The following is a 20,537-nucleotide window of genomic DNA, read 5'->3' as shown; positions in this document are numbered from 1 at the left end:
TAGGTGAACAACATGTTTGGAACTGAAGACCCTGTTTTTTTTTGTTTTTTTGGTTTGGTTTGGATGCAGAACGTCTCCCGTGTCCATGCTGCAATCCCAGTGTGTGCAGGTTGAGCTGGGTTTCATTATTTACATCTCTGCGGATCCTCCTGAGCTCTAATCTTCACGTCTCGCAGGCTCCTCGGGGCTATTTCATTTAGCTTTAATATGTGCGTTTGACGTTTTGTTCATTTAGCTTCCCCCTTTAATTTAATTGACATGCTGCTGCCTTGTTTTGTTTGTTCTCGCCTGTGTAGGGATTTTTTTCCCCTCATCTTCTAATGCTTCTATAATGCTGCGGTTGTGTGAGAACTTTTATTGTGTGTGGACAGACATGAAAATGAATTTATGCAAGCATGCTTATGGGGAGGTAAAAATCAGTGACTTTTTCATTACATTACAGTTGCATGATGTGGTACCTGTGGGAACGCCCTTACTCCTGCAATAAATGTACAAACAGTGGTAGCCTATCAGCAGAAATGTGTTGTGTAATCTGATTGACTGAATTATAACAGGATGAGATTATGAGAATGCCATGATGGCAGTTATCGGTGTGCATTGGTTAATGTTGGTTAGTTAATAGGCTGATGATGGTAAACTCATTTCCAAAAAGCACTAAGACAAAACAAGAGCAAAGAAAGGGTTCAGGAGAATACTTATAGTTCATTGTTATAGCTATTTGAGCAACAGGATTTTTTTTTATCTTCTTTTAGCTCAAGTGAAGCTATTCAGTGGCCTAGAGCAGATATTTCAAAGGTAAAATGAGCCTACACAGTTCCTTCCTTTTCCCCCTTCATTTTTTTATGAATTTCAAAGAAAGCAGTTGTGAATTATAATTTTTTTTAAATAGGCTTACTAATAAGGTAGCCTAACTTGTATAGCCTAAGTGCAAATATAGCCTAAAACATTGTGAAATAAATTCTAAACTATGAAATAAATTAGAAAATGTGTAACTTTAAAATTTAATCTCAAATTTGAGATGTTTCATTTTGAATGCATAATCTAATGAGAACGGAGTCATTCAATCAAACATAACAACAACAACAATTTCTGCCATGTTAATGACATTTTCCGATGAATAGGTGTTTATATCTGAACATGTACAATCTTGCAGACGTTCTATTTGTAATATTTCGTTAGCATTACTTTGTCTAAATGAAAGGTTTCACAAAATGGTGCGTGTTTTAGCTACAGTATCTGAATGTGTTCTTTGTTTCGGCGATATCAGAAGCGCTGGTCGCAAATGGCGCGGCTGCCATCTGGCGGTCACTGCGAGAACAACACTCAGTCAAACCCATTACTGTCTGCATATTTACTGACATAATTCTATCAATCGCAATTCACTTTGTTCATTCAGAGCAGCCCAGCGCAGCTTCATATTGGTGGGCTACACTGGTTAATTAAACTTTCATATTATGAGGTAGAAATATCATAAATCTAAAACAAAACAAGGTAAAATGTATGATAGTTATCCATTTCTATATCGCATTAAAGCTGTTAATCAATTATAAAAAATAACTTAGCCTACACATAATATAATGATGTCAATAACGCAATGCTCATTTTCCCCAGATCTATTAAATAATTCAAAAACACATAGAAAATCATAAATGACTTGAATACACTTCCTCAATTTCTTAAGCAGGCAAGGCAAAAATGTAGACCTTCATGGATGTCTACAAGGGTTATTACATGTGGTAATACTTAACAATAAGCTCTAATTTGTTAACAATAGTTAATTCATTAACTAACAAGGAGCAATATATTTTACAGCGTTTATTAATCTTTGTTGATGTTAATGTTAGTTAAAAGCGTTCATGTCAATTCATACAGCATTAATTTTAACAGATAACTACAACTTTTGAATGAACAACTTTTCAACATACATACATACATACATACATGCACGCACACACACACACAGTTCAGTTTTTCTTTTTTAAATGTAAGGCTTGCTTTATTCACATGGGTTGTGATTCACATGCAGATCAGAATGGATTGTGGCGGCGTTAAGCGTTAATATTGGCTACCTTATGTATATATTATACCCGTTATATCATATATTTTTATATGGTGCATTGAGAAATAAGGATGTCTGTTATGATATGATATACATATGTATGCATGTAGGCTACTATATAATAACTTTTATTCTTAGTTCATTTTAACTAACATTAACAAATGAAACATTGGTGTGTGTGTGTGTATATATATATTTATATACACACACACCAAGGTTTAATTTGTTAACGTTAGTTAACATGAACTAAGAATAAAAGTTATAGTAGCCTACATGCATATGTATGTATATCATATCATAACAGACATCCTTATTTGTCATTGCACCATATAAAAATATATGATATAACGGGTATAATATATACATAAGGTAGCCAATATTAACGCTGGCCGAGCCACAATCCATTCTGCTGTTCTAGCTGCATGTGAATCACAACCCATGTGAGTAAAGCAAGCCTTACATTTAAAAAAGAAAAAAACTGAACAGTGTGTGTGTGTGTGTGTGTGTGTGTGTGTGTGTGTGTGTGTGTGTGTGTGTAGTCATGTGAGAGCCTCACTGGACTGATGATCTGTGATTTCAGTGCCATCTGGGCTTGGCCCTCAGGCTGTTTAGATCTTCATGCAACAATCTGACATCAATATGTAACACAGTTGCATCAGACAAAACCCATTCCCAAATCCAGCATGCACAATCAAATCAGCAAACCCCCAAGAACCTTTGTTTACAAACGGATAAATGACAATAACACGGCCACAGGATTGCCAAATGTGTTTAGATGGGGGGGATGACCTCGTGTTGTTTAATCAAAGTTTATTCATATCACTAGCCTGATTCCCCAATAAGGCCTCCATCTCACACAGCGGGCTGCCGATATCCACCCGATCTCACCTAAACAAAAGCCATCTCTTCTCCCGACCAAGCGAGTCATTTCGGGTTATTAATACAACTAATTACCCCTTTTTCTGGCCAAATTTGAATTTAAATGAACAATCGGAGATATCATCAAGAGAAGCAAAGGCACCCCGCTGCGTTCTTTTCCTCTGATGGAAAGATTACAATTAGAGCACTGGAGTGGTAAGGGCAGGAGAGGGAGAGAGAGCAATTGCGAAAGCCTATTACGCTGAAAAAAATCTCCAATTACAAATCCGCTATACAGTTGTCAGTGGTAATTAAATGTGTGGCGAGTGCGGGGGCTTTGCTATTCGTGGCGGCCTTTGTTTCGTCACACTCAAGCCCGGTGACGTGCTCGATGTGAAGGTGACAGGCATCAGTGTGTAGGGATCTGTCAAGGAGATATGCCACTTAAAAACAGTCCTTGATGGTTGAACTTTTCATAGATAAAGTTTTATTTGTGATTATTGATTATTAAGAAAGTCTTTCTGCCGTCAGACCTTGCGCTGCTTCAGGAGGCGTAGGCCAGCGCAATTAGTCACCATTGAAATGGACAAATTAAAAAAAAATGTGCAGTATTATTATTAATGATTTATCGGTGTACATCATTTTTATTTTAAATAATGTGCCCTTGTAATCTTTAATCAAAATAAATTAAAGACGCCATGTCGTAATAAGCGTTTACGAGATTCTGACCTGTAAAAGCGTTCAAGTCTTCTTAGAACAATTAAAATTTGTAATAGCATTCCGACTTGTACTACCTGAGCGCTGCAGATTCATTTTTGGCGTTGTTAATGTTGACATAGAAAAGCATTATTTCAAGTAGGTCACGCATTATCATATTTTAATTACCATACCGCCTTGCAATGACATGTTTTTTTATTTTCTGATGGTGTGTTTAATGGCACAACTCGCAGGAGACAACCATCCAATCAACTTACAATGGACAAAATCAAGTCCCGCCCTTCATATTTCGAGAGGCTGTTTCACTCGGATATACGTCACAACAGGGAAAGTCAATAATATTGCAATTTTAGTTTCATGCTGACTTTAAAACTAAAAAAAAGCCAGAAGATACAGTAGTCATGTATCTTCAGGACATTTGACATTTCGCGGTAAAGACATTTTGATGCAAAAACAGGCGTGGAAAAATTTTCACGGAAAAAGTCTTTAATCTTTTTTTTTTTTTTTTTTTAAGAATTATGTACAGGTTCATATTAAATCACATAACACACAGAATGCCTTCCCAACAGGAGCCCAAGTGAGTAAGCTCACAAATGCAAGCCATTACCCATAATTCTCTTAGCATGCTCTTCAAAATAGTGGACCAACATGATACGGTAGGGATTATAAAGCTCTTAAATACAGATCGAGTACAAAGCCTTGCTCTCAGTCAACATACTGTGCAGATATTAAGCCAGTTCAGTTAAGTACAGTACACCAAAACCCTGTTTAAGTCGCTTCTGCTAAAAAGTGTGTTCAAAGGAATAGTAGTGTATTTCAACTGTTCAATTAAAAACGGCCCCAATTGGTACCTCAAAGACTATTAGTCTTGTGGGTTAGAATATTTGCACAATGAGGCCGTCGCTTTTTAGTTCTTCAGGTTTAGAACACCAACCTTTCAATCTCGAGAAAAAGAAACAAATAAATCAAGATTAAGTCCTCTTCAAATGTTTGCCACAGGTTACACAAACCCCAAGGTGCATATTTTTGTTAGGGCAGACTTTATACACAAAAAGGTCTTGGTAAAAGTACATGCCATGAACATATAAAGTCTTTGATTCCTTTGGCAACTAATTTCACCAAGATCCATCAAATGCAACATTGCTGCTGTGGTAACAAAAAAAAAATAATCCAAACACTGCACCAAAATAGTGTGCTAGCCTGAACCATTTGAGATATTGAGATCAATAATACCCGATTCCACATTACAGAAAATATTGAAAAGGCAAAAATGTATATCACATTATAATTTAAAAAGGAACGAGTAAAAACAAAGATAGTCTGCTATAGCATTTATATAGAATTTAAATGATCTATTATATCGAATATAAATGTTATACAGAATATCAGTGTCGTTCCAAAGTGCACTGCAAATTAAGTCTTGTAGCTGATGCTCTTCGTGTTACAGTTTGTGCAAGAGAGAGATACACGACGATATCGCGTTCATGCGCCATTCAAATCAGAAGGAAAACAAGTATATACAGGGCATACTTATATACTAAAGGCAACAAAAGCTAGAGGAAAAGAATGCATTACTTACAACAATTTTATTTATCCCTTTATGTACACAGTTGGAGGTAGAACTAATTGTTCTAAGTGCATCTACTATATTTAGGACCAAAATCAACACCCAGAGTATGTTTATCAGATATTCACACATCTTTAGGAGCAACAATAACAGACAGATTTCAAAGGGGGAAACTCAAGACAACCACACAAAATGTTAGGGGTACAGTTATTTTGCCCTAGTTCTACGCAAGTGCAAATGTTATTGGGAAGTCCTGATGTGATAAAGACAAATTTAGCAATAACATGAGTATGATATTCTACATTCCTGTTTAAATAATATATTGTGCCGATATCAACAGCAAAAACTGTTATGAAGAACATGTTTGCCGTTTATGGGATTATGACATGAGGTAGCCTGAATCGCATAGATAGATTCTCCTCAGCAAAATCAATATACTAGTCCTCAAGCTTTGATGATGCCACAGTGTTAAAATGTTCTTTCTACTATCTAAACTCAATACACTGGCAGAAGAAAAAAAAAAAAGTGTAAAAATTGTACCTTTAGGTGTGAAACAAGCTTTTCACTGGAGCAGTTCCTATAAGAGGGCCAGTTTGTACCTTATATACCCCTTGAAGGTGCATATTAGTAACTTAGAGTAGTAATAAGTACACTTAAGGAACTACTATGAACCTTTTAGGGGTAAATGAGGTACAAAGGTGTCCCTTTGAGGATTCTGCCCCAATAACAAGCTCTTTTTGCCCTAAAGGTACATTTTCTGCTATTTTCTTTTCTAAAAGTATACAGAAAAATAGTCCTCCTAACTCTAAGTTTTATTTGGGAACTGCATTATAAAAAAATAATGATTTTAACCCTAGAAAAGTAAGAACTTTGAAAACAATACATGGACTTTAAACCCAAGTAAAGGTCCATATCAAACTGAACAAAAATATTTTCTGGGGACAACAGCAGTAACTATTGTCTAAGACCATTTGGTAAGACCTAACAGTCAGTTTTCCAACGACACAAATAACAATCCACATACTTGAACGTCCAATTGTGGGGTGTTTCTATATGGCATGTTGTACTTTTTACTGTAGGTTGGTTATTAATAGCATACTGACGTTTAGCCAGGCTGGACTTTGACAGATCCGACTTCCTCACTTCCAGGAAGATGGAGGAAACGAAAAGAACAAGTGTTACTGCAAATATCTGCAAGGCACTAATTTACAACTCTATCCGCTAATGTGAAGACACCCTGTTTTAGCTGCTCTCAGTGAGTCTTAATTTTTCTTAAACTTGTTTCCACAACCGAACCGTTGTGCATCTGTCCAACAACTAATTCATGGAACAAGTCAGTAAATATAATAAAACATTAAATACAGGAGTTAAGTAATAAATACATTTTATTTTATATAAATATGTGGGCCCTTTTGTCCAAATTGTCTGGGAAACGTAGTAAAGAATGAATGTACAATAATGACGACACCTGCTTACATTCAAAGAACAAGCTGCCCTAGTAAAATAATGGCATGATTAATTTGATAAACTGTAACATTGATACACTGGCAGCATCTATAGTGATGCGTTATGATATGACTCGGCGTGTGACAGTTAGCTATGAATGGGGAGAGATTGCACGGTTTATACGAGAAGGACAGAATCATGGATTCCCCTCTGAAGCGTCCCGATACATAATCGTTGCCGGTAGTTCCTGGTCCCTTTTTCATTTGATAGGTATGTTTTAACAGCTAATTACTTGCTAAATCTGTTTATTATAAAATTTGATTCTAAGCCTCAACACCTCCCCAATACTACAGAAAAAAGACGTGGGTTATAAGCAAGATCAGTAGAGCGCGGGCGGCAATGTCGCCACCGGCCGCATTATTTGTTTTCATTCGTTTAATACCCCACCGTAGTAAAACCTGTCATGATCATGTCTAATTTTTGATCGCTTTTAAACTTGTTTTTGTCTCTATGTACAGCTATACAGACTGAGGCGATGCCTCGCTGTGATGAAGGGGAGAGTAGTCATCCGCGCCGTCCTCTCTCTCTCTCTTTCTCCTTCCTACAGTCTGCCCATACAGGTGGCTGTTCTGCTTCACTTGCGATCGTCGATGGTTTTAATGAATTCCACGGCGGCAGTGAACTGCATCCACCAATAGCACTCCTCCCCGCTCAGCCTGCTGGCGTAGAAATTATTGATGTACTGAATGGTGGACAGAAGGCAGGGTGGGTTTGCCTGGAGGGAGGGAGAGAACGAGCGAGAGGGGGGAATTAACGTACGAGATAACATCTGACCACCCACATTGTGCATCCTTACACATTCAAGCACACTTACAAGTTTAGAAAATCTGGTGTGGGCGTGAGCATCGCAAACACAAACAGGTATGGGTTGGGGAGAAGAAGAAAGAAAAAAACCTCACACACGATAACAAAACTTAGACACAAAATAACTCAAGCATAAGGATTAGTACATTAAGTTTCTGAAGACTTGAGAGGTTTTAATCTTGAAGCAGACTAGTGTTCAAAAGTTTAGGGGCAGATTTAAAAAAATAAAATTATTAACTTTTATTCAGCAAGGGTGCATTAAATTGATCAAAAATGTCAGTAAAGACAATTACCGTACAGTGTTACAAAAATATATTTTTAATAAATGCTGTTCTTTTGAACTTTCTATTAATCAAAAAAATCTTAAAAATACAAGCACAATAGAGCACAACTGTTTTACACACTGATAATAATAAGGAATGTTTCTTGAGCAGAAAATATTAAGAATGATATCTGAAGCATCATGTGTGACACCAAAGACTGGAGTAATGATGCTGAAAATACAGCTTTGCCATCACAGAAATAAAATGGAATTTTAAAATAGAAAACTGTTATTTTAAACTGTAATATTTAATGATATTACTGTTTTTAAAGGATTTTTGATCAAATAAATATAATTTGCACAGCCATAATTTGCACAATCAGCTAATTATATTCAACATATAGCTAAAGGGAATTACAGTATTTTATAACCGTTAGAGACTATGTGAGTCTAGTCTCTAGGAGGCAAAAACGAGGGAATATTGGGCATCTTTTTAAAGGACGAAGGAATGAACCCTGCTGTTGTGAATTTACAACTGAGTTGCTTGTATTTGAAAGGGTGTGCCATTTTCCATTACATCTTAAAAGCAGTTTAATTAAGTCATATGTTGTGGATGCACTGTAATTGCGAATGCAGAACAAGCTAAAATTATTTAATGAACTTCTAAATAGATACTTTTAAATAGCAAAGGATATTTTATTACATAGAAGACAACAAAGCTTTTGGGCCTCAGTGCCAACTATCATAAATGTTACAAAATACACAGCACACTTATTGCACTTAGCAGCATTATATCACTATATGGTTTTGTTTAGCAGCATTATGTAACTCACCTTAATCAAAACAAAGACGAGCACAGGGACGAAGTCGTCCGCCCCGGGTACAGCGTCCTCATTGGCCAGGCTGAGCAGGTTCATAATGGTGGAGCACATGCGCAGGATACACTGCACCTTATCTCGTGGGGTCTTATAGGCATTGATGGTCCTGATTTCAGCCTGTGCTGAGGGCCACGGTGCCTCCTTCAGATACACCTGCACAGATTCACACACATCAGATTGCAGTTTTCTGTCTTCGTTTCTAACTATATTCTGAGACGTAGAGCAAACGGTTACCTCTGGGATCTGCAGGGCTTTGTGATTGGCCGTCACCACTTTACACAGACGCTGAATGTGCTCGTGGAAAAGCCTTGAATAAAGGAGACATCCCATTAAAAGACATTTAAAATGCTGAAATGGTGTCCTAAACTGAGTTGAGCATACGCATATATAGCATATATAGTTTAATATGCAGGCATGAACAGGATTTTGGACCAATGATATTTCGTTGTGCAAGGCTATCTAGAGAAAATTTCAACTACCGGTATATGATTGACAAAATGTCAAACATGAGGATTAGTATAAAGGAGATTGTTTGATGTGTCACATCTAATTCAGACACAATGTATGAAATCAACATGGAAAGAAATAAGGAAAATATTGATTGCATAGTAAATATTTGAGTTTTCTCACTCGTCTCTGTGGATGTCCCCATCCTGATTGGGGTAGAATGCCAGTTTGAAGATGCGGTTCATGACGCTGCGTTCGATGGCCATCTGGGCGTCCTGGAGCTGCTCCTCACTGGCATACTGCCAGATGGCATCATGGGCCATGGCTCCATACAGGTAACGCAGGAAATCCTCCACGGCTGCTGTCTTATCGTCAGATGCAGTGCAGCCCTGAAATGCTGTGGAACAACAGAGAGTCAGACTCAAAAACAGAGGTCTCATCTATCATTTCATACAACCACTCAAATGCTAATAGTTTAATTAAATGTACATTTGGAAAAATTTGTGTTGCATTACGACAATATTGTTGATTTTTCAACCAGCTGCAGCAAATTTATTTTGCCAGTCTAAATGAAATTATACTATTTTAATTACAAAAAAATATATTTTGTTTTGTATTTTAGTCCTTTCACGCTATCATTCAAAAGGTGAGTCAAGATTTTTTTAAAGAAATTAATACTTTTATTTAGAAATAATTAATTTGATCAAAAGTGACTGTAAATACATTTATAATGTCATAAAACATTTATATTACAAATAAAACTATATTTATCAAAGAATCCTGAAAAAATGTAGCATGGTTTACAATATTTTAAGCAGCACAACTGTTTTCAACATTGACTATAATAATAAATATATCTTGATCCGTATATCTAAATCAGCATTAGAATGATTTTATGAAGGATCATGTGACATTGAAGACTAAAGTAATGATGCTGAGAATTCAGCTTTGCCATCACAGGAATAAATTACATTTCAAAATGTATTTAAATAGATTTCACAATATTACAGTTTAAAAATCTCAGACATCATTAATACGCTAAACAGCAGAGTAATACGCTAGATAGTAATGTAATATGAGTCACTATACTCTGAAAAGGGCCAACCATGTCTGAAATTAATTTATAAAATTAGTAGCGGTAAAAAAACACGTAACCACTGACCTGGCCCCAATGGAGAGGTAATTAAAGTTTGAGACCTCAGCTCTAATGAGTCAAATATCAACCTTTGCTCTGTGAATGACTTAAAGTAAAGCAGGAAAAGTGAGTTCTCATATACACAGAGATTCATATAGACCTTTGATGAAGTCAAGCATCTTAGACTCCATGTGTTCCAGGAGCAGTCGGACACAGACAGTGGTAAAGTAGCGGTTGGCCACTTCTTTATCTCTCAACACTCTCTGCAGGAGTCGCTCCAGATGAGCCTGAGACGTCTGCAGGCCCTGCCGGCACCGCGTCAGATAGGCGATGTAAGGCGCCCGCTTCCTACAGCACAAAACCATCACAGCGCTCATTATGGAGTCATGCCCAAAAATATGTCAGCACAATCTTTTATTAAATTGTGATTCATAGCTGTATTTGAGAGAAGTGAGTAAAAGAGAGAGACAACATGAGAGAAAGTTAGTGAGACATTAAGAGATAGAGAGATAGAGAGAGAGAATAATGTGTGTACCTGTAGTCCTCTGCCATGGCAGTGAGCAGTTTTCTGCAGGTGCGGGGGTCGAGGTGGCTGACGCAGCGCGTAGTCTCCTGGATCTGAGCCATCTGGTTCTTATCCTGCAGGTTAATGGCCTCCGCCAGCTGCACCTTCAGAAAGCACACGATCTCGTTGTCTGAGGAGAGAGAGGAGACAGGGGCCAGACATAAATGCACAGCGTTTTGAACCTCAGAACCTGCGTAACAGATACTTTCACCCCATGAGCAGAGAGCTACAAAAACTTTATTTCAAAATAAGGTTTGTTTTAAATAGGACTGAATACTACCATAATGATGATAATAATAATAATAATTAGTAGTAGTAGTAGTAGTAGTAGTACCGGTAGTACATGATAATAATAATAATTTTTATAGCCATTATATTGAATTAAGTATAAATAATAGAAGATAATATGGGTAGTAGGAACCTTCGGGATCTGCATGGTCCGGGAGGCCGTTACGTGTTGTTGCAGGTTGAATGATGGGAAATACAACCGAATCTGCAGAGCACAGCGCCATGCGAAGCTTTTTCTTAATATCACTGCAGAGATGAAACAGACATGGCAGGTTATCAGTCTGATTGTGTTAAATGTTCGTTGCCATTTTGGTTTCGAACTGAGATTCAGACTTTACTGAGACTTTAGATTTTACTGAGAGTTTGTCTGAGTGACCTAAAGGAGAACGTCTTGTCCTGAGGTGGTGCTGTCTGACTGGCAGAGTCTGGAAGGTCATCTGCAGAGATGTTCTGCAGTACTTCATCTTTAGGAGAGTCATGCTCACTGTCTCCTTCTCTACAAGACTCTGTAACACACAGAGCAAAACAGTTACAAAACAGCAGACAACAAATTGTATCAGTGATAAATGTTGTGGAGAAAGCATAATAAATAGTGCTACAGTGTATGTCTTTAACTACTTGAATTTGAGGATAATATAAATAGTTTCCCCAGTGGTAACACTTAATTTACAGTTTCCTTGTTAAATATGTTACTTTACTCCGGTAATAACAGTAAATTATGCTTAATTACACTAAAGGTTACACTTAGGTTACACTAAACCTAACCCTATAGTAAGTACATGTTGTCAAATAATATTACTCAATTAATTTTAGGAGTCGGACACCTTAAAATAAAGTAACCGGAATAGTTTCCGGGGGAAAAAAGCTGCAATTATTTCATTTCAAACACTACGATACAAGTTACTAACAAAAGGTAGCTAACTACATGAAGCTATTATGGACAAAAGGGTGACAGCAATAAACTAAAATATAACAACATAAAACAAGAAAAGATCTAATTTTCCCATTTTATATAAAATAATTTGCTAAAAAAACATGACAGATTAACTACTCACTGATGAATTCTTGTTGTAGTTGTATTTAAGTTTATTGACATGTCAGCTTTATGGGCAATTTTATGGCAGGTTTAAATTAATTGGACAATGCTACAAATGAGAGGACAATGGAGTGTGTTCACACTGCTAAAAAAATGTTAAGTTAGAAGCATCACTACTTTTACTCCTGAAGTTATTTACTCCTCAACACTGAAGAGAGTGTATACCCTTGTGTGTGTTTGTGTATAAAGCATGAGTATTGTTATTTGGCAAACCTTGTCCAATATAGTTTCCAGAACCTGCTCCATCACTGTGGGTGGGTCGTTTCTCCATGTACCTGATGTACTTGTCCATTATTGCCTCTGCTGACTGGGTCTTAGAGTTCTGTCTGAGCATTGAATGCTCATCTGAGAGGCACAAAAATGCATGCACGTGATCAATGTGGACAATGGTTGCAGAGAGTGTATGATGAAGTTAAATGTGTGCAGACCTTGTGGGACCCTCTCTGCTCCTGGCTCGTCTTTTTCTGGCTTGTCCCGCTTTCGGAGCCCCGCGATCGGCACTGCAGAGATGAGCAGAAGCCGTTATTCTCACAAAACGGCAGAGCGCTGCAGTTGTGTTCCTATGAGAAAGCTAACCTCAAGACACGGACTCTCTCCAGTCCATTGTGGCAAATGGATAAACATGCTTAGAATGCTTTTGCTCCACACATAAGCCACAACCAAAATTTTAGTAATGGGGAACTAAAACAGGAAGCATGTCACTACTAAAGAGCAAACACACACAGATGTGGAGCTCTGTGCTGCAGAATGTCATGTGTATGCTTATGTGAATTTAGGCTGTGTGCAAAATAAAGAAAAAAAGGGGTTACAATAGCAAAATTCAGTAGTTACCAATAATGGTAAAATCATGAATCTCGATACCAAGAGCAAAAAGCAATATGCTATTATATTTATTTTTGACCAAAAGTACTGGTAGTTTTGGTGCATACAGTAAATTACGCATATTTTTTCAAGTGCATATTTCAGAAAATGTCCTTTTATAGAGGTCGACCACTGCAAAATAAACCATGTTAAACCAAAATGGCTGCATGAATGAAAAGATGAAGCTCGATTGTGTCATGTCACAAAGTGGCAAGGAGGAATCTACGGGATCTAGTACAAATTCGGGCCGCTGTACTGCACTAGATTGAGTGGGAGAGAGCTTGAAGAGTGTGTTACCTGGGAGTTCACCCTCTGCAGTCCAATAGAGCACTGTGTGAGGAACACAGCAACAGACAGGGTTGGGGGTCACAAACACAAACTCTTCACCCAAGCCATGCTAAATGCTAATGAGTGTCAGAAAGTTAGATCGATTCGAGCTGCATTTGGGAGTTTGACTGTTTAAAAGTTTGGGGTCAGTATTTTATTTTTTTAGTAAACATGCATAAAAACATGCATTAAATTGATCAAAAGTGACAGTAAAGAAATTAATTAAGATTTATATTTTAAATTAATGCTGTTCTTTTTAACTTTGCAATTAATCAAATCATTTTATTTTTTTATATATATTTTTTCACCAAATATTAAGCAAAATTTTAAGCAGCACAACCATTTTCAGCATTATTAATAATAAGAAATGTTTTTTTGAGTTGCAACTCAGCATATTAAAATAATTTATGAAGGATTAAGTGACACTTAAGACTGGAGTAATAACTGCTAAAAAATAATGTTTTACCATCACAATAATAAATTAATTACATTTATAAATATATGAACATAGAAAACAGATATTTTAAATTGTAATATTTCAAAATATTACTGTTTGTACTGTATTTCTGTTCAAATAAATGCAGCCTTGGTGAGCATAAGACATTTCTAAAGAAAAAAAAAAAAAAAAAAAAACTTTCAGAATGGTAGTGTACAGGCAATTCCACCCCAAAATTTTTTTTAGTGTTTAACTGTCAAATATCTGTAAGAAAGGAAGAGCCAATAATCATAAAGATAAATTATTCGCCAATTAAAAATACTGATCACATACAGAACTGCAATAACTTAGATTTCCATGTTTAAAGAAGTCTTGCAGTTGTAGGGATGCACATTACATCGGTGACCAATGTCAGTATCAGCAAATACTAGCGTTTTCAAAATTATTGCCATAAATCCAATTAGGCCAATAATAAAAGCAGATATTATCATCACTTTTCCCCCACTCAAACAGAATACTTTTTTTTATATGCCAGCAATTTCTAGATCAATTTAACTATCTAGCCATTGATCCACAGGATAAAAGCAGGCATGTACTTATATATAAAAAAATGAGAGTTGGGCTCCTCACCTTTAGGAATGGCAGGAACAAAGCGCTTCTTCCACCAGGGTCTGTTCCTATCAGACTTCTCATCATCACTGTCCTTTCTTTCCTCAGACTGAATGCATACAAAAACAGTTATTTAAAGTAGTTGTTCACTCAAACATTTAAATTCTGTTAATTACTTGAACTCAAGTAACTCAAACCCTGAAGAAAAAGAAATTGATGAGTTCGACTGACAAAGTAAAGATTATTTTGAGTAGATTATGGTATATTTTTTGTCCAGACATGAAAATTGTTACAGAGGAAGATGGTGGAAGAAAATATTTATACTAAATTCATTAAAATAATATATGTAATCAAATAAACAAATACATAAAGTAAAACAATTAATAAAATAAAGTAATGCAGATAGTTCAGTCAAATTCAAGTTTAAAAAATAAAATAAACTGAAAAATCTGAATTTCTATATACTGTAAACTACCATTTAAAAGTTTGGGGTAAAAATTTTTTAAAGAAATTATTCAGCAAGGATGCATTAATTCATAAATTGCATAAATAAGGCATAAATTCATCTTGTTCACCTCTCCTTTGAGGGAATCCTTGCTGGGAGAAGAGGTGGGGCCTGTGGAGAAAGCCCCAGCCGCGTCTCTCTCCTCCATCATGGTCCTGCGGTTCAGTCCGGGATCGCTGTTGGGTCTGCGGCCAGCAGACACCACATCTGTGCTCCGGCTTCTCACCAGCCTTTCAGGGTAAGAGTGCCTCTGCTTGGGATGCTCCAGGTCACCCTGTGCCAGGTGGGGGGCAAAGAGCGGCGGGCGAGGCTCCTGGTGGCTCATTATGCTGGCCTCTGGAATGGGCGGGTCAGGGGGAGGGTGAGGGGGCCGGGGATAGTGCACCTTGGGCCGCACGATGGTGCCGGTGGTCGAACCTGCAAAGACATTTGATCCAAAATCAGAGGGTCCTTGCTTTTGGATTTAAATAATGTCAATGGCTAAATAAATGGATACCAGTGAGAAAAACTTTTTGCGCTGTGGTATTTGTGACTTAACCGCCAGTTTTTGACAAACAAAACTAGATGCCAGGGTCGTGACATGACTTCTGTTCAACTGGCATTCATAAAAAAGGTTAAATGCATACCATCAGCGTGTGTGTGTGTGTGTGTGTGTGTGTGTGTTAGAAAGCTTGAAAAAGCTGTCAGAGTCAGACAGACCTCAGGTGAAAGTAGGCCACCTGTTCCAAGGGTACAGCATCTCTGCTGTGTGCCTTCCAATGCCAGCCCTGTGCCACTAGCTCTGTGGGGACGGGCTGCTGAGCCAAAACGCCTACAGTGAGGTCTAGCAACCTGTCATCCCCTCACCTTGCCCACCACACACAGATTCTCACAATGTCTCTCCAACACATTTATGCAACTTTCCATTGTAGATTTGTGGACTTGGACAGAAACAAATCAAATTTAGCCCTTAAACACCACTATAATATAACCCCTTATTCTACCAGAAAGGGCTGTAATAGGGTAGAAATCTGGCAAGCGCTTCCTCTATTTCACAGCACACATGCTGTTTAGTGGGCTCGTCATTAGGCACATTAATGGCACTCCTTTCTAGATCTTACATGTGTAAGTACTGCATTCAACAGCAGTGCATGCTGGGAAGTGACATTACCTTCTCCAGAGGAGAGGGGATCGAACATGGCCAGCAGTGAATCTGCATGAGAGGGTGCACAGGATAGACTGTGAGCTCCTAGAGAGGTGGAAGAATGGAGGAGTGGATAGAGGAAGAAGTAAATGAGTGACAAAGGATAGTCCCACACCAGACATCCCAAGAAACAAATTCAACAGCTGTGCAGGATGAGATTTAATAGTGAAGAAAAATATCTTTCATGTCTGAAGATAAAAAAACTTTAATATACTTGATATCTCACAAAACATACAAATATGAATTTAAACTTAAAGATGCACCAAGTTATTATCTATACATGTTCCTCTGGCTCTTATTTTCTTTAAACATCTGTTATGTCAGCATTATGCTCTTTGCCATCTGTTTTCCAGGGCATTTATGTGCCTTTACCACAGGTAAACTGGTGTGCAACATAAGTTGACATTCACTGGGAAAATACGGATGCACTGATCTTAAAAATAAAAAACAGTGTGTACTGTGTATGTGCCCAATCAGTAACTTGAGTGTGTGTTTGTACCATGAGCAGAGTCTTCTCCATCTGGACTGGTCACGGAGTCTTTGCCTCCAAAATCTGAGCTGCACTCGGAGCGTAGGTCTTCAATCTTATTGGGGATGTCCTCTGACGTGGCACTGATGCCTGCACAAACAATATGTAACAAATCAGCAAAACCTCAAACTATAAATCACAGAGGCAAACATATTACCTTCAGAGCTGTGAAGTAGTTTGGTTTGTCAAAGAGGAAACTTTGGCATGACATTCCTCTTATACAAAGAACAAAATAATGATGAAAAAAAAAATATATATATATATATTCTGCTGCCTTAGCAAAACAAGCCTGGAGTTTGACTGTGTATACATCTCTCAGATATACAAAATAGTTCAGATAGTAAGCAAAAGTCTAGCGTATAGGTGATGGAGTGGTGGCCAAGTTGAACAGCCAATCTCATTTCAGGCTCCTCATGGAAGCGGGGAAACCACGCCAATGCTCCCTTGAGCACACAAAGAGGGCAGGAGAATCCCCAGGGAGGTCAGAGTAGGTGAACGAGAGATGGAAACGGCAAGAATGAACGAAAGAGGACGGGAAAGGCAATTTATCTGCAAAAGTCCTCAGGGAAAACTCTCCACAAGGAGTCGGTCGGGAGTTTGCCGTTGTGTTATCTGGCTCTTCGTCTTCATCACAATGTCATGGCAGAAAAGCCACTGAATAAAGAACTCTGCGAGCCAGGGATTCAAATTTAAATGTGACATGTAAGCGGAATGTTCAAACCTTTGGATTGTTGAATGCTGCAAGCTCATGCTTACTCAAATCTGTGAGTCCAGACTAACTGTGAACGTTCATTTGAACACATTTAGACAATAGAGGCTCTGATATGACCTCATTTTGAACAAAATCAGGCTAAAACAAAGTTTGTTTTGGTTGTTCGAAACAGCTTGCCAAAGAGAACTTTCCGGAAAAAGTTTGCTACAGCTGGTAAACGCCTTCGAAGTACCATGTGTCTGTGGCATTTCTGTAATAGGTAGGTGTGGCTCTGAAGCTCCGCCTTCTTTGACACAAAAATCTTCTCTGAATAAGTTCTTCAGTTCAGACCGTCAAAGTGAGAAAAGTAAAAACAAACACACTGAAAAGTTGCTTTATAGTAGAAATTTAAGCTGTTAAGTGATTTTAAGTGAATTTTTAATGCTTAATATTGTTAAGCTGCTTGCTTCAAAGCAATCTATTGTATAAAGTGCTAAAAAAATAAACACAATGTGACTACTGGAGAGTCGAATTAAATATCCGCATGCAAACAGATTCACGTCGCTATGATCAGATGCTTTCTTAACTGCTGTTTATTTTGTTATTGAGAGCAAAGCATGCAGCACATATTAATTAACATATCCATCTAAACGTCGCTCTCAGCAGCGTTCAGCTTCGGGATGTTCGCAAAAAGTATGTCGCTGCAAAGGTATTTCAAACTTCTTTTTACCCCTCAGCGAAGAACGAAAAAGAACTTCACCATGAGTATATTGGGGCCTTTAGGCTTCTGTGTATGTGTACCTGAAACGACGCTGAGTCCCGGGGTGCTGGGTCGGGAGCTGACCTCCCTGACCTCGGTGTCATCTGAAGTACTTCCCACACCGGAGCAGCTCTCCAGCTCCTGCAAGCGTTCCTCCTGCTTCAGGTCTGCAGCTTCTGCAACACAGATTCATTAACTGTAGAAAACGGTGTATCCACACACACAAAGACACTCAGGGCATCCCCGTGGAGGGCTCTCATTTACGTGCTCATTTGTAATAATGCAGGTCTCAATTGGTCTTCGGAGTCTACTTTTCCACCGCCTCGAACTGAAACAAACCCCAGAAAAGCAAAAAAACAATCACTCATTCTCTCTTTCCTATGTTTGTGATGCAAAACGGGCAGGGAGACAAGACCACACACAGTCTGCCGTATGCCTGATACTGGCACAGTGTTGTTTTACTTTCTTATTCACAACAACTGCATGATTTATTTCTTACTCACAACTGTATGATTCATAACATAATTAGCCTTGTTCACAGGATCATTATTAGTGATGTCACAACAACCAAATTTCAGTAGTGGATACTGGATACTAATACCGTTCAAATGTAAAAATTCTCAATACCACAACAAAAAATAATATGCTACTGAACAAATTTGTCCAATTAAAAAGCTAAATATTAATTCAAATATTAAAACAAACTAAAAAAATTGAACATGTTCTGTGTATGTTTTAAACTAGTGATTTTTAACATAATGGGAGATCAGCAAGTCTATCAGGCTGCGCTGACACTAAAAGGCCCAATGCACAGTTCCAATGCTATGACACAAAACATCGCCTTTAAGTATTTAGGTATTACAATTTTAGATGTTTGAATCCCACAATAATATTTTAAATATCAGTAAGCTTAATTAGTATATATATAAAATCATCATTTATTGGGTACTTTCAATTAGGAGGTGGCTGTCCCGAACCATAACCCCTAAATTTCAATTATATATAATATTTGCAATTTTTCCCAAAAAGTAAAAAAAAAAAAAAAATCTTTGTAAATAATGAAACTGTGTCCCACATGTTCATGTCACTACCGAAACAGTGTATGTTGTAGTCCATTGGCTGAGATTTTGACCACACCCCTACATTTTTAATTAGTCAATATTCCTGTGTCCCTCTCGCATAGTAGAATCCCCAGGTACCACCGTTTTAAGGTAAATGTGTCCAGAAGTCTGAAAAAGTGTGTGTAACTTTAAGAAACGTCACTACCAAACACTTTTTTTCTGCAATTAAGCAAGCTTTATTGGGTGTTAATCCATGGTGATAGGTAACCATGTACTGATTAGCATCTTTGAGCTAGTCTCAAAAGTATCTAAAATTGCCACTACCGAAACATGTACACATCGTTTGGGTAGTGACAAAAGGGAACACAATCCTTTATTTGGGGAAAATAAACACAATTTTAGTACAGTTATGCTAATCATTAGTACTTTATCATTAGTACCAGAGCTACAATACATCAATAAAGACTCTTGAGTAAAGCCAAAATTGAATAGTAACGCTCTGAGAGAGATCACCAGTACATGGGCCGCCATATTCACTAAACTATTCTTGTATGCATTCAGCGCTCACCTGAGTCACTTGGCAGAACCTCCACGCTCCATGCCTCACTCGTTGTTTCAGAGATGGTAGAACCGTACGGGTCCAGAAGCACCGGCAAACACAGCAAGCTACCCAACGCGTTCTCCGCCGCCGCCCCTGAGAGGAGAACACAAACAGGGGTTTGGTTGAAAATACTGATTTCTTGATTTTAATCGATTCTCATTTTGATTAACCGATATTGATTCTTAAATCACAATATTTTTAGTCTATGCTGTTTTCAGTTGGCGCATGAACAAACCTTCACTAAAGATTACTTGAAGCGTGCCTACCATCCAATAAATCACAATAAGCTTTGTGCTTTGTTACTTTTGATTTGAAAAAAGTCTCCGCTTTCAAATTCTGTCCATTTTATTATGAAATTCAAACAATAAATACTGTTTTGGCACTCTTTATTGTTGCGTGACAGATTGTTGTAGCATCTCAGTTCAAGCGAAGCGGCACCACGGAGCACGTGTAACCTGATCATCTCTTCTGCTTTACTACTAGTTACAGCACAAAATAAACATGTATGAACATCAGAAGGTATGCTGAATGATACAATTCAACTTACAGAAAAGTAATGTGTTGTATTATGTTATCACTTTCTCAAGTTTCTCAAGACTTCAATAAAACAGCTTTTAAACAATATTAACATTAGAGAGGAGCATTTTGCTAAACATGCACTAAATGACATTCATTATATTTTTTTCTTAAACTGTTCTTCAATATTTAATGCATGTCTGAATAAATCGTTTTAATGTTTAGGCTGGATTTCAAAAAAACTATTTGAGTAGAAACATTATTATAGTTTGTACC

General features: G+C 37.6%; 1 protein-coding gene across 10 annotated transcripts in view; it reads right to left on the bottom strand.

Moving 5' to 3' along the window:
• Positions 1 to 5,205: 5,205 nt before the first annotated feature.
• The window catches only part of gapvd1 (GTPase activating protein and VPS9 domains 1), a 45,986-nt gene continuing 30,654 nt past the window's right edge, over positions 5,206 to 20,537 (bottom strand). For 3 of the 10 annotated variants that reach the window (XM_079637071.1, XM_079637074.1, XM_079637076.1), the window contains 17 exons: positions 19,713 to 19,838; positions 18,125 to 18,259; positions 16,603 to 16,722; positions 16,071 to 16,148; positions 14,991 to 15,337; positions 14,437 to 14,524; positions 13,341 to 13,373; positions 12,611 to 12,682; positions 12,396 to 12,527; positions 11,463 to 11,592; positions 11,220 to 11,332; positions 10,769 to 10,928; positions 10,394 to 10,581; positions 9,282 to 9,495; positions 8,886 to 8,958; positions 8,607 to 8,804; positions 5,206 to 7,422 (listed from right to left, as the gene is read on the bottom strand). In XM_079637071.1, the coding sequence (XP_079493197.1) occupies positions 7,282 to 7,422; positions 8,607 to 8,804; positions 8,886 to 8,958; positions 9,282 to 9,495; positions 10,394 to 10,581; positions 10,769 to 10,928; positions 11,220 to 11,332; positions 11,463 to 11,592; positions 12,396 to 12,527; positions 12,611 to 12,682; positions 13,341 to 13,373; positions 14,437 to 14,524; positions 14,991 to 15,337; positions 16,071 to 16,148; positions 16,603 to 16,722; positions 18,125 to 18,259; positions 19,713 to 19,838 (2,348 nt within the window). In that variant the 3' untranslated portion in view covers positions 5,206 to 7,281. Of the gene's footprint in view, positions 7,423 to 8,606; positions 8,805 to 8,885; positions 8,959 to 9,281; positions 9,496 to 10,393; positions 10,582 to 10,768; positions 10,929 to 11,219; positions 11,333 to 11,462; positions 11,593 to 12,395; positions 12,528 to 12,610; positions 12,683 to 13,340; positions 13,374 to 14,436; positions 14,525 to 14,990; positions 15,338 to 16,070; positions 16,149 to 16,602; positions 16,723 to 18,124; positions 18,260 to 18,304; positions 18,412 to 19,712; positions 19,839 to 20,537 lie in introns of those variants that run through there. The other 7 variants (XM_079637073.1, XM_079637077.1, XM_079637078.1 and 4 more) reach the window with 4 other exon arrangements.

The sequence above is a fragment of the Phoxinus phoxinus genome, assembly GCF_949152265.1.
Source record: "Phoxinus phoxinus genome assembly, chromosome: 15".
NCBI classification, from domain to species: Eukaryota; Metazoa; Chordata; class Actinopteri; order Cypriniformes; family Leuciscidae; genus Phoxinus; species Phoxinus phoxinus.
This window is presented reverse-complemented; position numbering and strand designations above follow the sequence as displayed.